At 45.1% G+C, this 25,911-nt stretch overlaps 1 protein-coding gene across 1 annotated transcript in view; it reads left to right on the top strand.

The window, feature by feature from the left end:
* Window positions 1-23,116, top strand: part of RAB3B (RAB3B, member RAS oncogene family) — a gene marked incomplete at both ends in the record, with an annotated part of 59,628 nt that extends 36,512 nt beyond the window's left edge. Inside the window, 3 exons of the mRNA XM_079696571.1 lie at window positions 6,152-6,270; window positions 9,826-9,950; window positions 22,929-23,116. Of these exons, the coding sequence (XP_079552697.1) occupies window positions 6,152-6,270; window positions 9,826-9,950; window positions 22,929-23,116 (432 nt within the window). The remainder of the gene's footprint in view (window positions 1-6,151; window positions 6,271-9,825; window positions 9,951-22,928) is intronic.
* Window positions 23,117-25,911: the final 2,795 nt, after the last annotated feature.

Genomic DNA, 25,911 nt, shown 5'->3' with positions numbered 1-25,911 from the left:
ATTCTGTTTAATTGTGGTGCCTGTCACAGGTGATTTAAAATATCAGGGATGTAGCCCTGTGCCACGTGCAATGGTCTCTTGGAGTCAGAAGACCTGGTTTTATTTAAGCCTCTTTTCATCATTCACCTCTTCAAGGTGCAGTTGTTGTGTGTGTGTGTGTGTGTGTGTGTGTGTGTGTGTGTCTGTAATGGAGATATTGGTTCTCCTCTTAAAGGATTTCTCTGGGAACTAACTGAGATAATAAGAAAAAAACTTTGTAAACTCTAAGCGCTAAACAAACCTAGAACTTAAATATTTGGAGGGCTGCCACATGAGTGAAAAATTAGATTTATTCTTTGGGTCTCCAGAGAACAGCATTAAATCAATGGATAGAAATTACCACATGCAGCTTTCAGCTCTATGGAAGGAAGAAATGTTCTAATACTCAGAACTGTCCATCAGTGGAGTGGATGCCTTTTGAGGTGGTAGGCATCCAACATTGGGAACACTCAATGCAAGTATGCTGTAGAAGGAATTCCTTTTTTAAGTGAGCGGGTGGATTGAGTAACTTCTAAGATTTACTTTTAATTTTAGAACTCAACAATCTGATAGTCAAGACAAGTGGAGGAACTGGGAGAGGGCATATGTGGCAGAGAGAGTAGCATGAACAGACATATGGAGCAGAAATTAGTATTGCATGTGTGGGTGACAAGGAGGGAACTCCAGAAAGAAATGATGGGTCTGTGTTGGATCAATGTTTCAATCAAGACAGAGAACATAACTAATATTGTTGAGCACCTGTGTGCCAGACACACGTGACTCCATTTAAGTTTTGTGGGTGATTTCCAGCCTTACCCTCTGGTGGAGGGGAGATTGTTGGCCTTAGGGAGTCTTAGACATGGTTGGAGGATCTCCTATCTGGAAGGTTTCAGGGTGGGCTGGGTCCTGTCCTGAGGGGCAGAGAGGGATTCAGAATTCACAGTCTGGTTGGGCTATAGGCTGTGCTGAAAATACACACTTGTCAAAAGACCAAATTTGAATCCTGACTCTGCTTCCTTATAGCTTGTGACTCTAGCAGTTTACTTAACCTCTGTGACCCTCAGTTAATCCATATATAAAATGGGGACTCAAACTTGTCCTGCTTCAGGCTGACGTAATAATTAAGAGAAATAATGTAGAGCAAAGGGCATCCCAGGAAGAGCACAGGCTTTGGAATCAGACCTAGCTTTGAATCTGTCTGCCATGAACTGGTTGCAAGATCGTAGGCAAGTTATTTAAATTTTTCTCATCTGTAAGTAAACATAACAGTATTTCAAGGCTGTTTTGAAAATTAAGTACAGTAGGAAAAGTGCTTAGCATAGGGCCTGGCACATAGCAGTTTTATTTTGTTAGTACAAATAATAGGATCCCATATATAAAGCACTTATCAAAGCGCCTGGCACATAGCAAGTGTCTGTCGGCCACACTGACAGGGCTGTTGCAGGCCAGGATGGTGGCTTGTGCATCATGGTGTCCACTCTCTGGCATAAGGCTCTGCCCATATGAAGAGCTCAATGTGTGTCTGCTTCGTAGAAGTGAATTGATTGCTCTTGATGACACGGTCTCCTTCCTCAAGTAGCCAGTGAGTCATGCCTCTTTCTTTCTCCTCCTTCCTGTCTCCTCTTTGGTTCTATTTCTGACTCTCCTCAGTGGGAGGGGAATCAATGTTCGTCAAAGTGATTTTTAAAAATAAAAGAGAGAGGGAGGTTTAGAAGCGATTCTCTGGGCTACTTTCTATTGAGCACAGGGTAGTGAGAGCTGGATTGTTGTTTCCAACCTTGCTTTTCATTAGGTGAACAACAACAACAACAACAACAATATCAACAGTAATAGCAGCAGCTATTATGAACTTTATTGAGCACCTACTATGTGCCTGGCACTCTGCCAAGCTCTACCAGTACATTATCACTGATCCTCATATAACCACTTCAGGGCTGGTATTATTATCACCACTTTATTGATGAGGAAATTAAGGCTTAGAAAAGTTAAATAATAATGAAAATGACAAATACTCCTATATCTGAGTACCTATTATGAGCCAGACATTTAAAAAAATCTTATTTAATTACAAACACCCTACAAAGTAATCATTATTATTCCATTCTAATCGTGAGGAAGCTGAGCCTCAGAGAGATGAAAAAACCAAGCTGTCCAAAAGCACACAGTTGATGAGTGGCAGAGCTGGGAGTCAGACCAAAGCCTGATCAACTCTTTTTTAAAATAAATTTATTTATTTTATTTATTTATTTTTGGCTGCATTAGGTCTTTGTTGCTGCGTGTGGACCTTTCTCTAGTTGTGGCGAGCGGGGGCTACTCTTCATTGTGGTGCGCGGGCTTCTCATTGTGGTGGCTTCTCTTGTTGCGGAGCACAGGCTCTAGGTGCGCGGGCTTCAGTAGTTGTGCCTCGTGGGCTCTAAAGCGCAGGCTCAGTAGTTGTGGTACACGGGCTTAGTTGCTCCACGGCATGTGGGATCTTCCCGGACCAGGGATGGAACCTGTGTCCCGTGCATTGGCAGGCAGATTCTCAACCACTGCACCACCAGGGAAGTCCAAAGCCTGCTCAACTCTTTTTTTTTTTGTGCGGTACGCGGGCCTCTCACTGTTGTGGCCTCTCCCGTTGCAGAGCACAGGCTCCGGACGCACAGGCTCAGCGGCCATGGCTCACGGGCCCAGCCGCTCCGTGACATGTGGGATCTTCCCGGACCGGGGCACAAACCCATGTCCCCTGAATCGGCAGGCAGACTCTCAACCACTGCGCCACCAGGGAAGCCCAGCCTGCTCAACTCTTAACTCATCCATTCCCTTTCTGTCTGGCCACTTTCTGCTCCTTGAGGGAAGCATCATATTGAGACCCTGGGTGGAGGCAGCCCTGGGCAGGTTTGGATGAGAAGGAAGTGGCACATGGCATGAGACTCATTCACTGCTGTTGGGCAGACCCTGGGAAGCTGGCCCTGCTCCTGGGGCTGACTGTGGAAGTACAAAAATAATGCCTAAGTGGCATTTACTCTGTATCAGGAACTGTTCCAAGCATTTTAGATATAATAACGTTCTTAATCTTCATGATAACTTTGTGAAATAGGTATTGTTATTATTCCCATTTTTTTGTTTGTTTGTTTGTTTTTTGTGGTACGCGGGCCTCTCACTGTTGTGACCTCTCCCGTTGCGGAGCACAGGCTCCGGACGTGCAGGCTCAGTAGCCATGGCTCACGGGCCCAGCCGCTCCGCAGCATGTGGGATCTTCCCGGACCGGGGCACGAACCCATGTCCCCTGCATCGGCAGGCGGACTCTCAACCACTGCGCCACCGGGGAAGCCCCACCCTGTCACTCTTTATCCTGGAATGAGGAAGACAAAAAGCAGAGCGCCCAGCTAACCCTTGATGGATATGTAAAAATAGTGAAAAATAAAACCTTGTTTTTGAAGCTGCTGAGATTTTGAGATTGTGTATTACTGAATAACCCAGTCTACCCTAACTGGTGCACTATCTCTGCTTTGACATCTTCCATAACTACCTAAAACCACCATGTTTCTACCTTATCTGACTTGTGTGACACATTTTCTTTATGCCACATACCCGGTACTGATGACATACTGCCATATATTGCTAATTATGAGTTCAGTGGTATGTCTTAGCCACCTCTTTACTTTTACTGAGGCTTCCTTAGGGCAAGGATGGTCCTTGTCCCATTTCTGTGTCACACAAAGTATGGTTCATAGCCAAGGCAATATACTGTAATGGGGTGTAGGAGTCAGACATACTTGTTTTGAATCCCAATTCTTACATTTGATGGGCAATCTCTCTGAACCTTAGTTTCCTCATCTGTAAAATGGGAGTAGTAATATGTACCCTACAGGGTTTTTCTAAAGTTTGTGGATATCAGGTGCAACATATGTACAATTAATGGCAGGCTATAATTCTTATTGTTCTCATTATTTGTTTTTATTTTTTTAACCATTTATTTATTTATTTGGGCTGTGCTTGGTCTTAGTTGTGGCATGCAAGCTTCTTATTTTTATTTTTTTAATTAATTAATTTACTTTTGGCTGCTTTGGGTCTTTGTTGCTGTGCATGGGCTTCCTCTAGTTGTGGTGAGCTGGGGCTACTCTTCTTTGTGGTGTGTGGGCTTCTCATTGCGGTGGCTTCTCTTGTTGCGGAGCATAGGCTCTAGGTTCACAGGCTTCAGTAGTTGTGACATGCGGGCTCAGTAGCTGTGGCTCGCAGGCTCTAGAGTGCAGGTTCAGTAGTTGTGGCACATGGGCTTCGTTGCTTCGCGGCATGTGGGATCTTCCTGGACCAGGGCTCAAACCCATGTCCCCTGCATTGGCAGGCGGATTCTTAACTACTGTGCCACCAGGGAAGTCCAGCATGCAGGCTTCTTAGTTGTGGTGTGCAGATATCTTAGTTGCAGTGTGCAGACTTCTTAGTTGCAGTGTGTGACTCTTAGTTGCAGCATGCGGACTTCTTAGTTGCAGCATGCATGTGGGATCTAGTTCCCCGACCAGGGATCGAACCCAGGCCCCCTGCATTGGGAGCATGGAATCTTACCCACTGGACCACCAGGGAAGTCCCTATTTGTTTTTATTATCATTATGGATAGTGTTCAGTAAATGCCTGTGGATAAATCTTTCATTGATTGAGGTATAATGGTATGTGCATTGGACTTGGAATCAGATGTCCTAGATTTAAGGCATAGCTTTTGTCACCAGCTTTGTGACCTTGGAAAAATCACTTACCCTCTCTGCATTTTTGCATTCTCAACTACAAAATGTAAACACTGATCCCTACATCATAGAGATTATTATAAAATTTAAATAAGATAATATATGAGGAAATGTTTTATACGTGCTCAAGTATCACACATCTAAAACATGATTCAGAGAAGACCGGCTGGTCCCTCACATAAGGACCATGCAGACATTGTGAAGCATCCCAGTGTACTCCAGTAACACTTTGTTGTGGGGCTTGGCTTATCTTGCTTACATGTTTGTCTTTCCAACTAGACTGTGAGCTGCTTGAGATAAAGAATTGTCTTCATCTTTTTTTAGTAAAAATGTTTATTTGTTTCTCCTTATATAAGTAATACATGCTTAGCATAGAGAAAATAAAAATAGCTGAAGAAAATGAAAATCCTGGTAATTCTTATCTCTCATACAGAGATAATCACTATTAACCTTTTTATTTATTATTTTTATTATTAAAAAAATTTTTTTTATTAGTTTCTGCTTTATAACAAAGTGAATCAGTTATACATATACATCTGTTCCCATATCCCTTCCCTCTTGCATCTCCCTCCCTCCCACCCTTCCTATCCCACCCCTCCAGGTGGTCACAAAGCACGGAGCTGATCTCCCTGTGCTATGCGGCTGCTTCCCACTAGCTATCTACCTTACGTTTGGTAGTGTATATATATCCATGCCTCTCTCTCGCTTTCACTATTAACCTTTTGATGTGTTTCTTTCCAGTTTTCTTCTCTGCATATATAGTTATGAAACTGACATTATATTGCACATACAAGAATTGTTCCATTATAATAAATATTCTTATATAAATAAACACATTAAAAATCTTGTATTTAAACCATTCTCCTATTGTTGAATATATAGGTTGATGTCAGTTTTTCAATGTCTAAATAAAGTTGTAAGAAGCATTTTTGTGCATAAATATTTGTCTGATATTCTATTTTTGTAGAAAAAGTGTTTAGAAGGAAAAATTTCTAGTTCAAAGGGTACAACTATTTTTAATGCTCTTGGGACTTCCAAATTGATTATCAGAAAGATTGAACCAAGTGTCGCTCCCACAAGCAAGGTATGAGGTTATACATCTCACTACATCCTCAACTATAATGGGAATTATAATTAAAAATAAGGTTAAAACCTATTAATATAATAATTATCCATTTACATTTCTTCTGTGAATTGTTCTTTACTCCTGCTCATTTTTCTGTTGAGATTTTAATTATCTTCTTATTAATTTCTATGAGGTTTCAAAAACCATTTTATTCTAGTCACCAAGTACAATAAAAGATACATAATAGGTGCTCCTTAAATATACTTTGGATGATTTTAATTGTCCTGGGGACTCTTTAGAAACAGCAGACTTTCTAGGAGGCTGACTCTTTCCTTTTCCCACCCAGGACACGGCTGGGCAGGAACGGTACCGGACCATCACCACAGCCTATTACCGTGGAGCCATGGGCTTCATCCTGATGTATGACGTCACCAATGAGGAATCCTTCAATGCTGTCCAAGACTGGTATGAGATTCGTTCCTTCACCCACTCATCAAACTGTTCATGAAAACCTAGTATGTACTAGGCTCTGTGCTATGTGCTAGGGAAACGCGAATGAATCAGACATGGCTCCTGTCCTCAAAAAGTTCACAGATGAGAGGAGAGGACAGATCAGTGAGCAGGCAATGAAAATATCATGTGACAGGTGCAGTGATGAGAGTGGCACCAGGGCTGTGGGAACCCAGCGGAGGGCTCTGACCCAGCTTGGGAAGTCAGGGAAGTTGTCCTGGAATTGCTGACACATATGCTGCGTTTTGAAAGATGAACAGGAGTTAGCCAGAGGGACAAATGGGTAAGAATATTCCAGAAAAAGAGTACAGATGTGCAAAGACAAGAAGGTAGGTGAGAGGGTAAGAAGAGCAGAGGTCATGAAGGATTTTGTGTGCTGGGGTGAGGGATTTGGATTTTATCTGGTAGGTGAGGACATTTGAACAGGGAAACAACAGGTTCAAATTAGTGTTTTAGAGAGATCGTTCTGGACATAGTGCTAAGTGAATCCACATATTGCTTCCCTATAAAGTTTATCCCTGGGCCGGGGGTCCAAGTTCATAAAGATTGAATATCTTGATACGATAGAAATCGGCACAGTTCCCCAGAGGTATAACCTCTGAGCAACTTACATCTTTCTTCCTGGAGCATTACTCACAGGGAGAAGGGAGCACAAGAGGAAGAGCACGTGAGACGGAGGGCCAGGACCCGGTGCCCCTAATCAGTGGAAAGGATGGGGAAGATGGAGCGTGTGTGCCTGGCTCTTCTTCACAATCAGAGAGGCTGAGTAGGCTGGGCACACAGCAGCAGAGCTGGCCAGTGCCAAGCTTGTCTCCTGCTCTTCTTTGCCCAACAGCTACCTTTTGAAGACTTCCCGTCTCCCAAGGAACAGTTGTCATGACTATGTGCAGCACTGTTGGTGCCTTGGAGCCTTGAGCTGGGAGTGACCTTGCAGGCTGCTTGCCACGGTCTCCCCGCCCAACCCCCGAGTTCAGAAGTCTAGGGTGCCACCCGCATGCCTGTCACTCATGTGTGGTCCTTCTTAGTCTGTTGGTCATCCCCTTCTTCCTCCTTTCTCCCCCTTTCCTTTTATTTTTATTTTTTTTAATTTATTTATTTATTTTGGCTGTGTTGGGTCTTCGTTTCTGTGCGAGGGCTTTCTCTAGTTGTGGCAAGCAGGGGCCACTCTTCATCGCGATGCGCGGGCCTCTCACTATCACGGCCTTTCTTGTTGCGGAGCACAGGCTCCAGACGCGCAGGCTCAGTAGTTGTGGCTCACGGGCCTAGTTGCTCCGCGGCATGTGGGATCCTCCCAGACCAGGGCTCGAACCCGTGTCCCCCACACTAGCAGGCAGACTCTCAACTGCTGTGCCACCAGGGAAGCCCCCTCCCCCTTTCCTTTTAACAAGTCCTTCTCTCCACCTTCCTTTTTTCTCCTTTCCTCCCTCTTTTTTCCCTTCCTCTCTCTTTATGCCTCTTTTTTCTCCTGCTTTTTTCCTTTCTTGTTCCCTCTCTTCCCTCCAGTCATGACTTTTCTCTTCTCCTCCCTTCTCCCATGTCTCCATCTTTCCCCCCCACCTCCCACCACAAAGTGATTAGCTCTTTCTTTAAATATCTCCACACTGCCCATTCCCTGTCGGCCTTGACCTCCTTCCCCCTCTCCATCAGTCCCTGTTCATTCTGCCTCAGGCACACAGTGACTTTAACACCTGGTGAAGATTCCTCCAAGAATAACCTAAGTTGCTAATCTGGGAGCTGAGCCTGGATGATGGTGGGAGGAGGGAGGAAGATGACAGAAAAGTAGCATGGGAGACTTGGGGAGTTGGCTCCAGGTACCTGTCTTGAAGCTGAAGACTGAATGTCTATCTTTCCCAACCTCTGGCCTTTAGTTTTGCCTCTGGGAAACTTGGTCCCAGCCTAGCACCCACCTGCCATCTAAGCCCCAGTACCCAGCACAGAACCTGGCTCTCTGTCGGTTCACCACAAATGGTGGTTGAGTAAATTCCATCCTTTGAGGGAGTGGCTTTTCACCCTTAAAGAGAAGACTGGTGGTGAGATCAGCTTTAAGAGCAGGGCTGGTAATCGGTCCAGGTTGCAGTTAGGGTTGAGTTAGATTGTCAGTGTCAGGATAGGGTCAGATTTTATTTAGATCTGCTTCAGGATCAACCATTTGCTGGCTTCTTCCTTCATCAGACAATCAATGACTTCTTTTCTCTGTGCTCTATGCTGGGGGCTGCTACCCCAAAGATGAATAAGCCTGTCCCTGCCCTCAGGGAGAGACAGATAAATTCAGCCAAATGTGACAGGCGCCACAAAAAAGAGTAGGGGAACAAAAGGGGAGGTAATTGTTTCTACCTGATGAGGTATTTGGGGACAGAGTTAGGCCAACTACACAAAAAGATGTCTCCTCAACAAAAAGGTCTGATTTTATTTCCTCTGTTTAAAAGTTTGTTTCTCATTATAAAAGTAATACATGCTCACTTTCAAAATTTTGAAAAGTAAAGTATTTTTTTTAAGTTTTGGGACTTCCCTGGTGGAACAGTGGTTGAGAATCTGCCTGGCAATGCAGGGGACACGGGTTTGATCCCCGGTCTGGGAAGACCCCACATGCCTTGGAGCAACTAAGCCCGTGTACCACAACTACTGAGCCTGCGCTCTAGAGCCTGCAAGCCACAACTACTGAGCCTGTGTGCCACAACTACTGAAGGCCGTGCGCCTAGAGCCCATGCTCCACAACAAGAGAAGCCACCACAATGAGAAGCCCGTGCACATCAGTGAAGAGTAGCCCCCGCTCACCACAACTAGAGAAAGCCCGCACGCAGCAACGAAGACCCAACACAGCCAAAAATAAATAAATGAATAAAATTTCATAATCATCCTACATGAAGGAAACCATTGCTGACATTTTGGTTTCTACAAATAATAATGATCTAAGGCCTCAGTGAAGATTTATGAATCACAGAGGAGGAGGGAGAGGCTTACTGGGCCAGGGGAAGCTTGAGAAGGCTCCCCCAGGCAACTGTGGGATCAGCCCTGGGCCTTGGAGGATGACTTAGTGCGGGGAAGGGATTTCCAGTAAAGGCAAAGGCACATGCCATGGAAGAGCCTTTGGGGAGTGGGTGAGGTTTGTGAAGTGAGAGGAAGGGTGATGAGGCTGGAGAGACAGGATGTAAATGGTCTTGAACGCCTAACTGAGGGATCTAGACTTCATCGCTTATCTAGTCCAGGGACCAGAGAAGGCTTTTAAGAAGGGACGAATCATCTGATAGATGTTTTAGAAAGAGCTCTCTGCCTGTGAGGAGAGGGCATTAGAGGTGGACTCCAAATAGCTGAGTGAAGTTTGCAACCAGGGCTTAAGGGTCAGCATCTGTGACAGCCAGCAGGAGCAGAGGTCTGACTGTCCTAGGATGAATTAGCTGACAGTATCTCATGTGTTGTGAACCCCACTGAAGGGACTTCTGTGAGCTTTGCAGGGTCCTTTCTAGCCTAGGAGGATGTCATTAACACTGTCATCTCTCTGTCTCTCTTTAGGGCTACTCAGATCAAGACCTACTCCTGGGACAATGCGCAGGTCATCCTGGTGGGGAACAAGTGTGACATGGAGGAAGAGAGGGTTGTTCCCACTGAGAAGGGCCGGCACCTCGCAGAGCAGCTTGGTATGTGCACGACATGTGTGTATGCACGGGAGTGGGGCAAATGGAGAGGACAAGTGTGTGTTTGTATTTGTGACATTAAGGATGTGCTGTGATTATGAATTATGTGCATATGTGCTCTGTGTGTATTGTTTCATATTTGTGTGATGTACATATGGGCTTTGTGCTAGTGAATTCTAGGTATTCATTATTTATGACACATGTATATTTTGTTACATTGAATGTATACATAATTTTTTATAGATTTATTTATTTTTGGCTGCGTTGGGTCTTCGTTGCTGCACACGGGCTTTCTCTAGTTGTGGTGAGCGGGGGCTACTCTTCGTTGCGGTGCTCAGGCTTCTTCTTGCAGTGGATTCTCTTGCTGTGGAGCCTGGGCTCTAGGTGCATGGGCTTCAGTAGTTGTGGTGCGCGGACTCAGTAGTTGTGGCTCACAGGCTCTAGAGGGCAGGCTCAATAGTTGTGGTGCACGGGCTTAGTTGCTCCGCAGCATGTGAAATCTTCCCAGACCAGGGATTGAACCCATGTCCCCTGCATTGGCAGGTGGATTCTTAACCACTGTGCCACCAGGGAGGTCCTTGAATGTATAAATAAAATGTAAATTTATGAAATATTTTTTTAACCAGCTCCTTCCACAAAGGATTTGAGGTATCCTATAAAAATCATCATAGTATCAATACATCAATAAAAAAATAAGTGAGACAATTGAAGCAAAGGGAAAGCAAGTGTAGGAGAACATAAGAGGAGGCCAGGGGTGAGATAAGTGTATATTTTATGTTTTGGGGCATGTGCAAGAGTTGGGCAAAAATATTTGCTTTGAGCTTCCCAGCAACCATTGCAAAGGGGGAAGCATAATCAGTTACATGGTTCAGAGATGGTCCTTAAGATGAAAACAAACCCATTATTCCAGAGAAACACTGCTCTCCACTGGCAACTGTAGAGCAGACTCTATATGCTGAATGCGACAACGTCCTTAATATCAAACATGCCTTACAGCAACTACAACACTGAACATCGTAGGCTGTGTCTTACAATTTCTCTCAATGTAAACTGATGCTTTGTCACCAAACTACAATTCATGGCAAAAGTAATTGTATGAGGGATGAGACAACGTGGTTTAAGCATGCAGCTCAGTGATGCTCTGACTTTTTCCAAGGTTAAAGCACCTTGATCCTTGTGCTCCACTGAGACCCAGGTGCCTCAGATGTGTCTCAGTGACTGCACAACAGGACACCTACCTACAGTTGCTTAAAAGAGCAGCCTTTCTGGGCTTCCCTGGTGGTGCAGTGGTTGAGAGTCCGCCTGCCGATGCAGGGGACATGGGTTCGTGCCCCGGTCTGGGAAGATCCCACATGCCGCGGAGCGGCTGTGCCCGTGAACCATGGCCGCTGAGCCTGCGCGTCCGGAGCCTGTGCTCCGCAACGGGAGAGGCCACAACAGTGAGAGGCCCGCATACCACAGGAAAAAAAAAAAAAAAAAAAAGAGCAGCCTTTCTTTTCTTCCTTTTTTTCTTTTCTTTTCTGTATTGGGGTTCAATGTAGGATCACCTTAGAGAAGTCTTCTTCTAGAAGAATGAGTGTACTGCTTAGCTTTTAGCCAGTCTCCCTAAGTATTTCTTACAACCTAGGTGCTGTAAGTATTGAGGAATAGGGAGTTTAAAGTTATATTCTCTGCCAGTTTCTGAAGTACTGGCAAAGATATTTGGGCTGGTAGGTGGGAAAATTGTATAATATACAAGTGTGAGTTGTGTCTTGTATATATTTGTGTTACGTGTATTATGAGTAGATGTATAGGAGAGTGTCCTATACTTCTTTCTTCCCTCTTCTGTTCTCCCATGTGGCCTGGAATAGGAATGAACACACTGTAGGTGCTTAATAAATATGGAGGTTGGGCCATTTGGCTCTTGATGGGTTCTTACCCCATCACAGAGGTTCTCAGGGTCCAGAATGTGCCGCTACCCATCCCCATAGTTCACAGAACGGCGAGCATGTGGCGAAGCCCTCACATGGGTGACCTCAGGCTATCTCTTTATGTCTTCAGCCTGCTGTCCCCGAGACTCCCAGCACTGTTCCTGGATCAACGATGTACCATCTGTTTGAAAGGCTCTTTTCTACTCCCCATCCCCTACTTTTATCCAGCTGTTGAAAGCCCACTCAGCTTTCAGAACATCTTCACTGCTCTGAAGCCTCTTCCGTATTCCCCCAGCTCTTTTCTTTGTGCCCCCACTTAGTGTACCCCGTACATGCAACAGGCACAGTACCCATCACACTTGGGTGCACTTGTTTCCATATTTGTCTCCAGAAAGCTCCATGAGGACAGGAAATGAGTCTTGTTTATCTTTATACCCACCGTGCCTGGCAGTGAGTAAACACTGCAAGACTATGTTTTGATTAAAATTGTATGGAGTCAAGTATTTGGCTACTTCATTTTACTTCGTTCTAATTACGACTTCCTGAGCTCCTACTCCATGCCAAGTACTGTGCTGTGAAATAGGCTATGTTCCCTGGTCTGAGACAGAAACAGGGATCCACCTGGTGATCAGTGTTGTGATAGAGGGATGTGCCGGGGTTGTGGGAGCACAGAGGAGGCACTTATTCAGTTGGGGTCAGAGAACATGACGCCCACGCTGAGTCTTGAAGACAAGTAGGAGCAGCCAAGTGAGAAAGAAAGGCAAGGACGTTCTAGGTGGGGGAATAACACTGGCAAAGGCAAGGAACAGCACTCTGTGTTTAGGGAACCATAAATCATTGGATTGTGTGAGTCTAGAGTAGTGCTTCTCTAAGCGGGAGACTCATGTCACAGGAAGTGTGCAAGATGATTTTATGTATATTTTTTGGTGTGTATTAGAAAAAAATATATAATCAGCATGTCAAGCCCTTAAAGTTAAACAAGACTAAGTTTTTAAAAGGTGAGTTAATTTTATATTCAGAAAAAATATAGCCAGCATGCCAGACCCTTATGACTAGCATTTTAAAAAGGTGTGTTAGTTAAACATTTATTAGGTGCTTACCATGTGCCAGACCCTATTCTAAGTGTTTAAAGTATTACTCATTTAACTTAAACCCCCTAGAACCCTCTGAGATAGGTACTTTTCTTATATCCAAGTTGTTCTTTTAACAGATGAGAAAACTGAGGCACAGAGAAGTTGAGTAACTTGCTTAAGGTCACACAGCTAGTAACAAGTAGAGTCAGAATTTGAATTCAAGCAGTAGTCTTGCTCCAGAGCCTGTGCTTCTAACCACTTAACCTCACTATACAGCAAATATCATAATAATGGCTGATACATATCGAGCCAGGCATTATATGAAATGCTTTGCGTTAATTATCTCATTTAATTCTCACTATAAGTCTTCAAGGTAGGTCATGCTCAATACTCTGAAAAATTAGGTTCTTGCTCAAGATTACACAATTAGGAAGTGGTAGAGCCAGTAAAGATCTGTCTAATTTATGTAGGAAAACAGATGGAAGTGAGATTAATTCTTACTACAGGGTTTAGGGAGGTACTTAAAGAGGGCCTTAATGAATTGGTTAGATTTGGGTAGGTCAAGGTAACCCATCTCAGCCCTACACAACTTCCTGAGCTTTCCTCTACTGCTTACCAGAACTTGCCTATTTACATGTCTGTCTCTCTTGGTAGACCTCAGAAGTAGCAGGGGTTACGTCTAAAATTTTTTTTCATTATCCCAGCCACCCAGCACAGGATAGATACTCATTCACTCGTACATTTGTTTATTGAAAAATATTTATTGAGCACATACTCTGAGCCAGGTTTTATCTTGGCACTTAGCTGTGATTCTTACTGTCACGGAACTAATGGGGGAAAGAGACACTAAACAAATAATTATACAAATAAATATATAATTAAAAATTGTGTAAATGGGTGAATTGTATGGTATGTGAATTATATGTCAATAAAGCTGTTAAAAATTGTGCTAAGTTCTATTTGACTTAGGACTCTCATTATGGCAAGTGATAAAATCCCAAATCAAACAAGCTTTAATTAAAAAAATAGAATTTATTAGCTTATGAGTGCAACTTAATTGCACTATTTCTTAGCTTTGTGTACGCCTTCAGCCTCTTTCTATAGTCAGACTCTGAATGGGGAGTAAGATGGATGATGGCAGCTCCAGATTCATATCTTCCAACTTCTGCAAAAAGAGGATTCTTGCTCCCAACTACCTTATGTCAATCTCAGGGAAGACTGTGTTTGGCTACCTGTGAGTCACATGCCCGTCCCAGTGGCTGGGGGAGACAAGTATTGTATAACCTATAGCCCCACCACAGTTGTTTAAAGTAGAAGTTCCATAAAGGAAGGAATGGTGGACAGATAAGAGTAACATAAGTCCACTGCAAGTGCTATTAAGAAAGTAAAAAAGAGAGAAACCTAATTTTAGACTGGAGAGTCAAGATCTTCTGAGAAAGTAATGCTTAAGCTGAGAACTAAAGGATCAGAGAAAAATTAGGCAAAGATTGAGGGTGGGTCAGGGAGGGGAGTGTTCTACATCAAGACCAGCCCTAACGTAGTTTAGAGCTGAAAACGCTCATGAGATTGAAAGACCATGTTGCAGGGATTAACTAGTCAGGGGGAGAGTAGTGGGAGATGAGGGTGGAGAGGTGGGCAGGGGCCAGATCATGCAGGATCTTGCAGATCATGTCAAGAATTTCTCAAGGATGTGTCATATCTGTGAGCAGTGAGAGAGGATGCTCAGCCTTCCTCATCCTCACCCTCTGCTACACCAACTATTAAGTAAGTCTCAGTGATCTGCTTGCCAGTGCAGTAGGGCCACTCTCTGCTTTATGGGATTCCTCTTCAGGACTCCCTTTCTTTTAGTGTTTCTCAGCTCTCTCAGCCAGAACTACTGATATGGTCAGCAACTAACATTTATTAAAGCTTTGAGTAGCAGCAGGTCTTCTATATCCTCAAAGTTCCTGGGACATGGATGAGGCTGTAGAGATGCAGAGGCAAGTGGATCTTTGGGAGGGCAGAGAAGTTTCAGGGACTCCTATTCCAGGAAGCATGACATGTTAGGGCCTCTACCTCTTTGTGCTGCTCAAAAAGGGGCTCCTTGTCTCTTCCTCGATCTGACTGGGAATGGGTCTAGACTAGAGCCCAGGGATGCTAATAAAAGTGAAATGCGTTTCTGCCTACAAGGGCAGGAGAAACCTGTTCAAAATGTGGTTTTGAAACATACACATAAACACTCACTTCAGTGAAGTGTGGAGGGAAAAGTATCAGCCTAGGAGTTTGGAGACTGAGGGTTTTATCCTGCTTCTGCCACTAGTTTACTGTGTGACCTTGAGCATCTTATTTCCTGTTTCTGGGTCTCAATTTTGCCCTTTTGAAAAACAGGGAATTTGGATTAGTTGAGTGGGAAGGTTTGTTCAGCTCTATCCCTCTGACTCCATGATTTCAATTCACACAATTCCCCACTCATCCCTCAGTCCCCACAGACCCTTGTACATGGCCTTGCTTATTTTAGGTGCTTGGTAAATGTTTTTTGGATTGGGGTGAATTGAAACCTTGCATCACTCAGCCTGGTACAGAGAAACAAATACCTAGCTGACATTGAGAATAACTAACCTTGGTGTAGTGACTTATGATTCACAATGTGTTTTCACAACAATTCTCTTGTGACCCTCACTCTCACTCCTAGTCTGGGAGGCGGCATTGTCTTCAGCTCCATTACACTGAAGAAGCTGAGTTCAGACCACTTATGTTTTCTTGCATGCAATGAGCTGTGCCACACTTCCGTGTCTTTCTTTTTTCACTTGAAGATTATGTAACTTTTCTAAGCCACACAGGTCATAGGTGGCAGGTCCAGTACTCTAACTCAGCCTTTAGACTCAAAATCCTAACGCTTCCATTGTATCATCACCGAGTGGTGTTTTCCCAAAAGCTTGCAGTAGTTTCTCTTGGAATTTCACCCTCAGTCCCAGTGTTGGTGAGAATTCTTTCTTCTTTCTTTCTTTCTTTCTTTCTTTCTTTCTTTCTTTCTTTCTTTCTTTCTTTCTTTCTTTCTTTCTTTCTTTCTTTCTTTAGTTTCTGCTTTATAACAAAGTGAATCAGTCATACATATACATCTGTTCCCACATCCCTTCCCTCTTGCATCTCCCTCCCTCCCACCCTCCCTATCCCACCCCTCCAGGCGGTCACAAAGCACCGAGCTGATCTCCCTGTGCTATGCGGCTGCTTCCCACTATCTATCTACCTTACGTTTGGTACTGTATATATGTCCATGCCTCTCTTGTGCTTTGTCACAGCTTACCCTTCCCCCTCCCCATATCCTCAAGTCCATTCTCAAGTAGGTCTGTGTCTTTATTCCTGTTTTACCCCTAGGTTCTTCATGACATTTTTTTTCTTAAATTCCATATATATGTGTCAGCATACGGTATTTGTCTTTCTCTTTCTGAGTTACTTCACTCTGTATGACAGACTCTAGGTCTATCCACCTCATTACAAATAGCTCAGTTTCGTTTCTTTTTATGGCTGAGTAATATTCCATTGTATATATGTGCCACATCTTCTTTATCCATTCATCCGATGATGGACACTTAGGTTGTTCCCATCTCCGGGCTATTGTGAATTCTTTAGATTATGTTGTGGTAACACATAACCCAAGTCAGGAGCTTGGATAATAAAGGTTTATTTCTCACTCACGTTTCATGACAGCTGCAAGTCAGCTGCAACTCTGTCCATGTCATGCAACTCTGAGATCCAATCTGAGATGCCTAAGCCACACAAAGACTCTCAAAGCTTCTGTTGGGACTTGGTATGCCCACATCCATTGGCCAAAGCAAGTTACATGATGAAATCTGATATTGATTGACAAGGGAGATATGTTCCTCCCACAAGGAGGCACTGCAAGCCACTTGGCAGTGGGTGGGAATATAAAATCTTCTACAGGGAGGGCAGTGAACAGTCTGCCACAATCACTGAACACATGATAGACCCTGGTGCCATAGAGGTGAATAAGTTCCCCGCTCTCAAGTTGCTCATTGACCAGGGAAGCAAAATAGTAGAGAGATAATCTCAACGTCCTGTTTACTATCATTCTTCACCCTTCTCCAGCTCTGTCTCTTTCTTGAAACCGCCCCCTGGGAAGTTGACCTTTGCAGGCTGTGTTTCCCACCCTCCTGTGACAGTGGCTTCTGGCTGGGTTTAGCCAAGGAGAGACACTGGCAGGTGATGGGAGTTGTGGAAAAGAGAAAAACCTGCATGTGTGTCTCCCCCACCCCTTGGCAGGCTCCCCCAGTAGAGGCTGCTCCTCTTCTCTGACTCCTGCTCCCACAGTTTTTACTTCCTTTGGCCCCATTAATAGTTTTCTTTTCTGTTAATAATCTCTGGGTTTCTTCAGTATTCTGTTTGGCCTCTTAGTTCTTCTACCACCCATATAACCAGTTCCCTCTAGTTTAAATTTTAAGAATAGCTCCCATTTTCCTGATGGACTATGACTGAAACAATCATGTCAGGTGCCATGGGAGTCTAGGGGAGAGGTACATTGTATGTTCTGAGTGGTGGAGATGGGGTGGGGAGAGAAAGGGAAGGCTCTGTGGAATCAGGGATTCCACAGGTGAGTAATGAAGAGGATTAGGAGTAGGAACTAAAGAGTAGTAAGTAGCATGAGTAAAGAAACCAAATAAGAAAGTGTCGATGTTTCTGGAGCATGGTGTGAGCCAGGAAGATGAGGCTGGGGAAGTGGACAGAGGCTGAGCCATGCAGAATCTTGGGTGTCAAACTAATGAGGCTGGATATTGGATGAATTAAACCTCTTTGAGTTCCAGCGACACAAATCTAAGTCAAAATAGCTCAAGTTATAAGGACAGGGGCATAGCAGAAACAAAACGGAAGAGAATGTTGCTGGAAATGAGATGGTTAAGAAATTAAGAGCCAGGATGTTGGATGGATTGTCCACCTGAAACCCAAAGTTCCTGAGAATGAGTACAAGCCTGGGTGGAAAGGAAGACAGTGAATCCCTTGCCAAAATCATCAGTGACCAGAGGGGCTTGAGTTGAAGACTGATACAAGATGGAGATGATGAGGTATCAGAGCAGGCTAGAGAAGGGATTTGAACATAAAAGTAGAAGAGAAATGTTCTGGGGCAGTTTCAGGGTGAGGAGAAGCAAGTTTAGCTAGTTGTGAGTTTCTGAAAAGAGTTGTAAAGTCAAATTCAGAAGCAGGCAGTGTGGACAGTCAGTGGAATCTGTGGGGCTGTGACAGCTGCCTTTGGACAGGATAGGTAAACAGGAGCATTTTGGGGGTGGGAATCATCTCAGATTCAATTAAGAATTGGGCCCAATTAAAGGCAGCAGAAATTCCATTGTTCTGAAGCCAATTAGAGGGAGGAAAGGACTGGGGGATAGTCTGATTAAGTGGTTGTCATCTTCCTGAGCTCTCTAGATTCTCAGCTCCTGAGACTCCCCACTAATGAACCTGAGGAAAGGTTACCATCTGGGCCTACTAATGAAGAGCCTTCCAGGAGTCTGACAGTCGTTGGGTGGAGGTGCATTGGGGATTGTTCTGCTAGCAAAAGAGACCCATGAGCTGGCCAGGGTCACACACCAGTTACTTGAATCAGAGTTCTCATACCTTGGGTATCTTTGAAACGGCAGTGATGACATCTCCTTGGCCTGACATATACGCTCTCCGTGTTTGATTACTTACTCCCTCTTCCATCACCACGTTGAGCTTGCTGCTCTAGTGATAACAAACTGCTATGGTCATTCTGGGATATACCAAGACTGTTTTTTGTCCCATTATATGTGTTCATGCGGTTTCTCCTGCCTGGTGTCCTATACATGCATGTGCTCACACATGTCTTTATCTAGCTGATATCTGCTTAGGAAACAGCTTCTCCAAGAAGACTTCCCTGGGCCCCAGGCTCAGATAAGTGCCTCCTCTGTGCCATGACAATTCCCTCGCTCCCCACCCTTCCAGCATTTATCACACTGTCAGTGTGTCTATCTCCGCTTCTCAAAGTTAGGAACCTCATCTGATTCACTTCAGTGTCCCCAGTGCCCAGCACAGGGTTTGCTGTGCTTATTTTATTTATTTATTTATTTATTTTGTGGTACGCGGGGCTCTCACTGTTGTGGCCTCTCCCGTTGTGGAGCACAGGCTCCGGACACGCAGGCTCAGTGGCCATGGGTCACGGGCCCAGCCGCTCTACAGCATGTGGGATCTTCCCAGACCAGGGCACGAACCCGTGTCCCCTGCATCAGCAGGCGGACTCTCAACCACTGTGCCACCAGGGAGGCCCCTGCCGTGCTTATTGAGATGAGTTCTCATGAACCCCACTGTCCACAGCCCCTCAACCACATCCTCCACGCTCATTCCCGTCTCCTGCATCCATCTGTCTGTTCATTCAGTTAACATTCACCAAGCCCCTACTCTTCTGGCTGGTACTGGAGCTCAGATGAATGACGTGGTCCCTGCTTGGGGAGCTCCTTGTCAGATGGACTTCCACCATGCACGGTAACACGTGCTGTGGCAGAGGGAAGCATAGAGGAGGAGGCAAAGCCATACCTAAGATGAGTCCTAAAGAATAAGTTAGTCAGGTGAAGAGTTTTGCTCTGTTCTCGCCTTAAAGACACCCATTGCAGGCTTCCCTGGTGGTGCAGTGGTTGAGAATCTGCCTGCCAATGCAGGGGACACAGGTTCGAGCCCTGGTCTGGGAAGATCCCACATGCCGCGGAGCAACTAAGCCCATGCGCCACAGCTACTAAGCATGCGCGTCTGGAGCCTGTGCTCCGCAACAAGAGAAGGCCGCGACAGTGAGAGACCCGCGCACCGTGATGAAGAGTGGCCCCCACTCGCTGCAACTAGAGAAAGCCCTAGCACAGAAACGAAGACCCAACACAGCCATAAATAAATAAATAAATAAATAAATTTATATTTTTAAAAAAAAGACACCCATCGCCACTAACTTTTGGAAGCCTATTCCCCCTCTCCTCCCCTGCCACTCTCTCCCTCTGCCACATTCCTGCACAGCCTCTGGTTTGCTCTACCTGGGTTATAGTGTATTCTGTCACTGTCCCAACTGAGAGTGAGACAAGGGGGCATAAGGGATAGAGCCCTGGCTTATGCCCCATCCCTGAGCCTCAGTTTCCCTATCTGTAAATTATAAGTGATAACCCTTGCCTTGCCCCCCCCAAAAGTTGTTTTAAAATTGTATTTGGGAATCGTTAAGGACTATGAACGTGTGAGGGACTGACACTCTGATAAGTGTGTCTTTTCTCCACAATTAGAGTTGGTCTCCCCTTGTCCCTGGCACTCAATGCAAGACCTGGCACAAAGTTAATGTTCAATAAAGACCTGGTTTGTTGATTGACCCTGAATGATGAAGAAAAAGAGGCTTTCCCCAAAGGCCCTGGGGACTGATGGAGGGGCAAGGAAGCTGGGACTCAGATGGGCTGGGAACATAAGGGAAAGGGAATTGTCATGTATTACACATGCCAACCACTTCGCATACTTTTGTGCATTTGATTCTTATTACCACCCTATGAGGTAGGTGATATTCACCCATTCTACAGATGAGGATACAGAAGCTGGGAGAAATTAGGCAATTTGCCTGAGGTCACACAGCTGGTAGCTGACAGAGACTATATTCAAATCCAGGCTGTCTGACTCCTGGGCTTCTTCCCACTGCCCACCTGCACAATGGGACACGTCCTCCCCTCAGTGCCAATTCCTCAGAAGGGATTGGTGATCCTGGTCTTGACCTGTGTCCCCATCTTCATCCAAACTGATGGTTTAAGCCTATTTACTTCTTTACCTGTTCGCCCCTTTCCTAGGCAAGCAACATACTCCACCCACTTCCCCAAACACTGTCACTTGTAACAAACCAGTCAAAGGCCAGAAAGTCAATGTTTATTATATTCATTAAGGAAAAGCTACATGCTGGAGGGTCTCTCAAGCCAACTGCGTTTCTACAGCCTGAGGATAAGGAGCCAGCAGCTGCTTCCTTCTTCATCACATGTCTTCAATTAGCAGGCACTTCTGCACCTTGCTTTCTCAGGTCGGGAAATGGGCTACAGGAGAGGCTGTCAACCAGAGGCGGGCTGGCAGGAATTGTGCGTGCCTTCAAGCTGGCGTGGCCCGGGGAAAAGGAGCCCTGTTTGTACCTGGGGGCTTCAGCCCTCTCTGTGGACAATGGGATAATAGGGAGAAGGGGGGAGGAAGAAAGAGACCCCCCTCCTCTGTGTGAGAGGATGACAAAAGAGGGAGAAAGGGATGAAGAGGAAGTGAGAGGAGCAGATGAAAGACGAGCAGAAAGAAACTATCATCGTAACAGGCAACTTCGTACAGCAATTTATCTATCCATCGTCTCGCTCAATCCTCCAGGACTGCTCTCGGCAGGAAGATGCTGTTGTTATTCCTATTTGACAAACGAGGAGGCTGAGACTCAGAGAGGTTAAGTGATTCAGAAAGATGAAGTGACTTGCCCAGATTCAGACACTGTGGTAGTCAGATAAAAGTAAAGGAGGCCAAAGAGACTTGTAAAGGAAGAAAAAGATATGATCAGGGAGAAAAAAAAAAAAAGGAAAGTGAAAGGGAGAAAAGTGAAGAAACGGGAGGCAGGGCTGTGTATGGATGTAGGAGCTAGCCAGACCCAGATCTAAAACCAATTTCCACTAACACAGTCACGTGACCTTGTGTGAGTTAGGTAATCTCTTAGAGCCTTCATTTTTCTTTTGTAAATTGGAGATGATTATATTTACCCCACAGGCTGTTGTGAGGATTAAGGAAGACAATATTTGTAAAGCTCCTAGCATAGCATCTGGCATATAGTAGGCACTCAATAAATATTAAGGATCCCAAGGAGTATGAGAAACATAAGGGGAAAAGAAGGAGCTAACATGGAAAAAAGAGAAGAGGGAAGCTGTTGAGGGGAAATAAAGATGGACTCAGAAGGAAGGGAAAGAGGAAGGTGGACAGACAAAAGAGGAAGGAGTAGCCCGGTGCAGGGGCGTGATGGAGAATGGAGGCTTATGCTTCTAAGGGCTGCCACCAACCTGGCCAAGACCCTCAGTTGGAAAGCAGCCACTTTGTCTGAATCAGGAGGGCCTTGCTCGTGTCTCCTGGGAAACCAAGTTCTGTTCATTGTCACAGAAAGTACCTTTAAGGATCTCAAGGTGCAAAACAGACAAGAATGTCTCACCCTTCAGGTGCAGTTTTTCCTGGGCAATTTTTTGGGTCCGTGTGAGGAGCAAGAGATCCAGGGTGATTCCTGGAAATTCAGGGAGGAGGAACCCCTCTGAGGGGAGATAAGCCAGTGTGTCTGTGTGGATCTTGGAGTGTCTCCCAGAACCCAGGTTAGACTGGCCAGGCTGGGGTGAGTAGGAGGCAGGGGAAAGTGGAGTGAAAGCCCTGGTCAAAAAGGACAAAGCTTGGGCTTCTTATACTGGTGACCTTGGGCAGGTCAGCTTACTTCTCTGAGCCACAGCGTGGGCATTAGTGAAATGGAGAGGGTCTGCCTGGACCCTCCTTCCCCCAGGGGTGACATGAGGATCAAATGAGATAATGGGTGACGATCAGTGCTTTGGAAGCTGAAGTGCTGTGTACACATAGTCAAGTAGTCACTCTCAGAAAGCACCTACTTATCACACACACACACCCGCCCTGTTATCAGGCACAGGACTATACACTTTACATGCATCATCTTGTTTAATCCTTGAAATAATTCAGTGAGATAGATAAAATTATCCCAATTTATAAACCAGAGAATTGAGTCATAAAGAAAATAGGTGACTTGCCCAGGGTTACACAGCTGGTCAGTGATAGAGCCAGGATCCGTCTGACTCTAAAACCAGTGCAGGTAATACCTGCCCGGTACCCTCTCCTTGAGGCAGAATCCTCTGCCCGTGGAATTAGGCCTCCTTGCTTTACTCCTGAGCACTGACTGTATTAATGCAGAGTGTTCTGGCCAAAGGGCATGAAAAAGAAGGGAAAGATCCTTACTGCTCTCTCTCTTCTATCCTCAGGGTTTGACTTCTTTGAAGCCAGCGCCAAGGAAAACATCAGCGTGAGGCAGGCCTTCGAGCGTCTGGTGGATGCCATTTGCGACAAGATGTCTGATACGCTGGACACAGACCCCTCCTTGCTGGGCACCTCCAAGAACACCCGTCTCTCGGACACCCCACCACTGCTGCAGCAGAGCTGCTCATGCTAGGCAAGGCCCACTGTCCTGATCTCCCTTCATTGTGGCACCACACCCACTCTGCTTCCCCCTTATACTCTGTCTCCCCTCAGCTGATTTGCTGCTGTTCCTTGCCTGCAGTGAAGGTGGAAGCATGCCCCTGGGGTTCTCTATGGATGGCCCCACTCACAGACACTCAGCACTAGACTAACTAGGTCACAGTGTGGGCAGAGGTTCGTTTTACAAAAGGAGAATCCACTTTATGAAGGGGATTCACTACAGGGACTTGGAAAAACAAGTCTCTTTTCTGCCTTTAAAATAAGATTTCCTCCCTTGACCAAAATTTGACACACCCACGCACACTTTTCAGGGCCTGGCCAACTGTGTAAAGTGAGACACACCTGCATAAGTAATCCTTTTGAAAAAGACCTCTCCATACACAACCTGCTTGTTTCATATCAGGCACCCTGTGGGGCTTCCTCTCACCACTAGACAAACCTTGTTTCTCAAAGCCCTCGCCTGTTACCACGGATGCCCACAGGGCCTGGGCAGTTGCTGTGGTGACAGGCCAGAGCTAATCTCCAGAGAGCTCAGCCTCTCTAAATGATGCTGAAGGAGCAAAGGCTGAGTCAGAAACACACTTAAAAGAAAAAGATTATCCCCTGCAAAATGTCAAAGGTTCCTGCTATATGAAAGAGCAAGTGCATGAGCTCAGGAAAGACAAAGAGAGAAAAAGAGACACAAGGTCACGAATTTCTGATTTTGCTGCTTTCCAGCAGGTTCTTAACTGTGGAACTCTATGACATTGGTCATTGGTTCTTAGACTCCCAGAATCTAAAAAATTTATAGTTGGTGGAATCCCAAATTTTACCAAGTCTCACTAGTCAATTCCAATCTTCATGTCCCTGACAACTGGCTGTCAAGCCTCACAGCCAAATCTCTTCTAAAGCATACCTTCTAGGCAGGGATGGGAGCTCAGTTTCCACACCATCTTTGGGCATCTCTCATAATCAGAAAGTTTTCCTTGTTTTAAGCTGAAGTCTGCCTCCTGGAAATTCTTCTTCCTCTTCCCACTCCATTTGTACCAGCTCTGCTGTCAGAGACTTCACAGTCTCTGCTCCCTCTGCCCCGTGACACCCTTAGATGATTTGAGAACAGAAATCATGACCCCTGGAATCTGCCCTTTCTCTAAATCAAATAGTTCTAATCCCATCTGCCCTTCGTCTTAGGGTCTTCTCCCCATCCTGCCCTTTCCTCCAACCCATGTTTCAATCACTCTTGAGTAGTCCAACTGGGAAATGTGCTTCAAAGCAGAATAAATCTAAGGGGGTATGACCCTGAAAAAATTGGGAAAAGTGAACTCAGAGGTCCCAATCCTAACCTCATTCTCCTGAGGGTGAAAGCTTAGTTTCTACTGAAGAGCAGATGTGAAACTACTTCTGGTGGAAGCCACTTAATTAAACACCCAAAGAAAACAGAAAAGAAAAAACACGCCTCTGACACCAGAAACAAACTGAATGCATCAGTTCATGGTTCTAGCTTGTTTGGACACAGGCACATGTTTGGTTTTTAACTGAAATAATGATGTGGAGCTAGCAACGATTCCTGAAAATCTTTCCTCCCAGCCCTGGCCTGAACCCCCAGCTTGACACTTTAGAAGTCAGTGGGGGAGGAGGGAGAGTCTCTCCCAAGTTTTCTCTCCATTTTAAATGCAGCTTATCTTCCTAGGAAAGTGCTTTAACTAGCGACAGGTCCAATGACTACATAAAAGGACCCTTCAGGTTCAGCTCTGTGGAGATGTTGCCTTCTTTGACACAGTGCAGAGGATGGCGCTTTGGACTTGGAATCAGGAGACTCAGACTCTGCCCTTAAATCAAGTGTGACTCTGGACCAGTTATTCCCCATCACTGAGTCTTGATTTCCCACTTATAAAATGAGGGAGGTTACGTGGGTAATCTTTCGGGTCCCTTCTGGCATGAATAACTCTGAGACTCTTTTTTTCACCTTCAACATTTCTGTTGATCTGCAAAATAAACCCAAGAGATGAGGACTATCACCCCAATATCACTGTAGCTAATACTGTTGTCATGCTTACTCAATACTAGGCATTGTTCCAAGCACTTAACATGTGTTAACTCATTTATCTTTCCAACATCTTTGTGAGGGAGGCACTATAATCAGTCTCATTTAAAGACAAGGAAATTAAGGAACAAAGAGGTTCTCTGGCTTGCCTAAGGTCACATAATGAATAAATGGTAGAGTTGGGGTTCAAAGCCAGAAAGTAGGCTCCAAGGTCTGTGCTTTTCACCACATTCTGTACTACATTTCTTATAGTACAGTGATCCAAAGAAGTTAAGAGACTTGGCCAAGATCACACAACTAGAAAGTGTTAGAGCCACAGTAGAATTCAACCCCAAGGCCATCAGATTCCAAGTCTACTGGAGAAAAGACTTACGTCTCCAATCTGTTAATAAATTTTTCAGCTACTCAGGCTAATCTGAGGTGATAGCTGTCTAACGCTTCTGGGAAGGAGGCTCTGAGGCAACCAGGTCCCATGGGCCTGAGCAAAAAAAATGCCCATGTTTCTGAGGTCTAAGTGCTGGCTTTCCCTGTATCTGCCTCTGTCAGACAATTCTTATCTAGCTCTCAAGCAATGCTGCGAGCAGCCTTCCTGCATCAGCAATGGGGCGTAAATTTATAAAGTTCTCTGACAATGGGAGAACGTGGTCCCTTCCCAGGGCAGTGTTCTGAATGTGCTTTTTACACTGTAAAGTCCTATACAGGTCAGGAATAATTACTATTTTTCTGGTCAGTAACACCCATCTACC

This window comes from Hyperoodon ampullatus (genome assembly GCF_949752795.1).
Source record: "Hyperoodon ampullatus genome assembly, chromosome: 2".
NCBI lineage: Eukaryota > Metazoa > Chordata > Mammalia > Artiodactyla > Ziphiidae > Hyperoodon > Hyperoodon ampullatus.
This window is presented reverse-complemented; position numbering and strand designations above follow the sequence as displayed.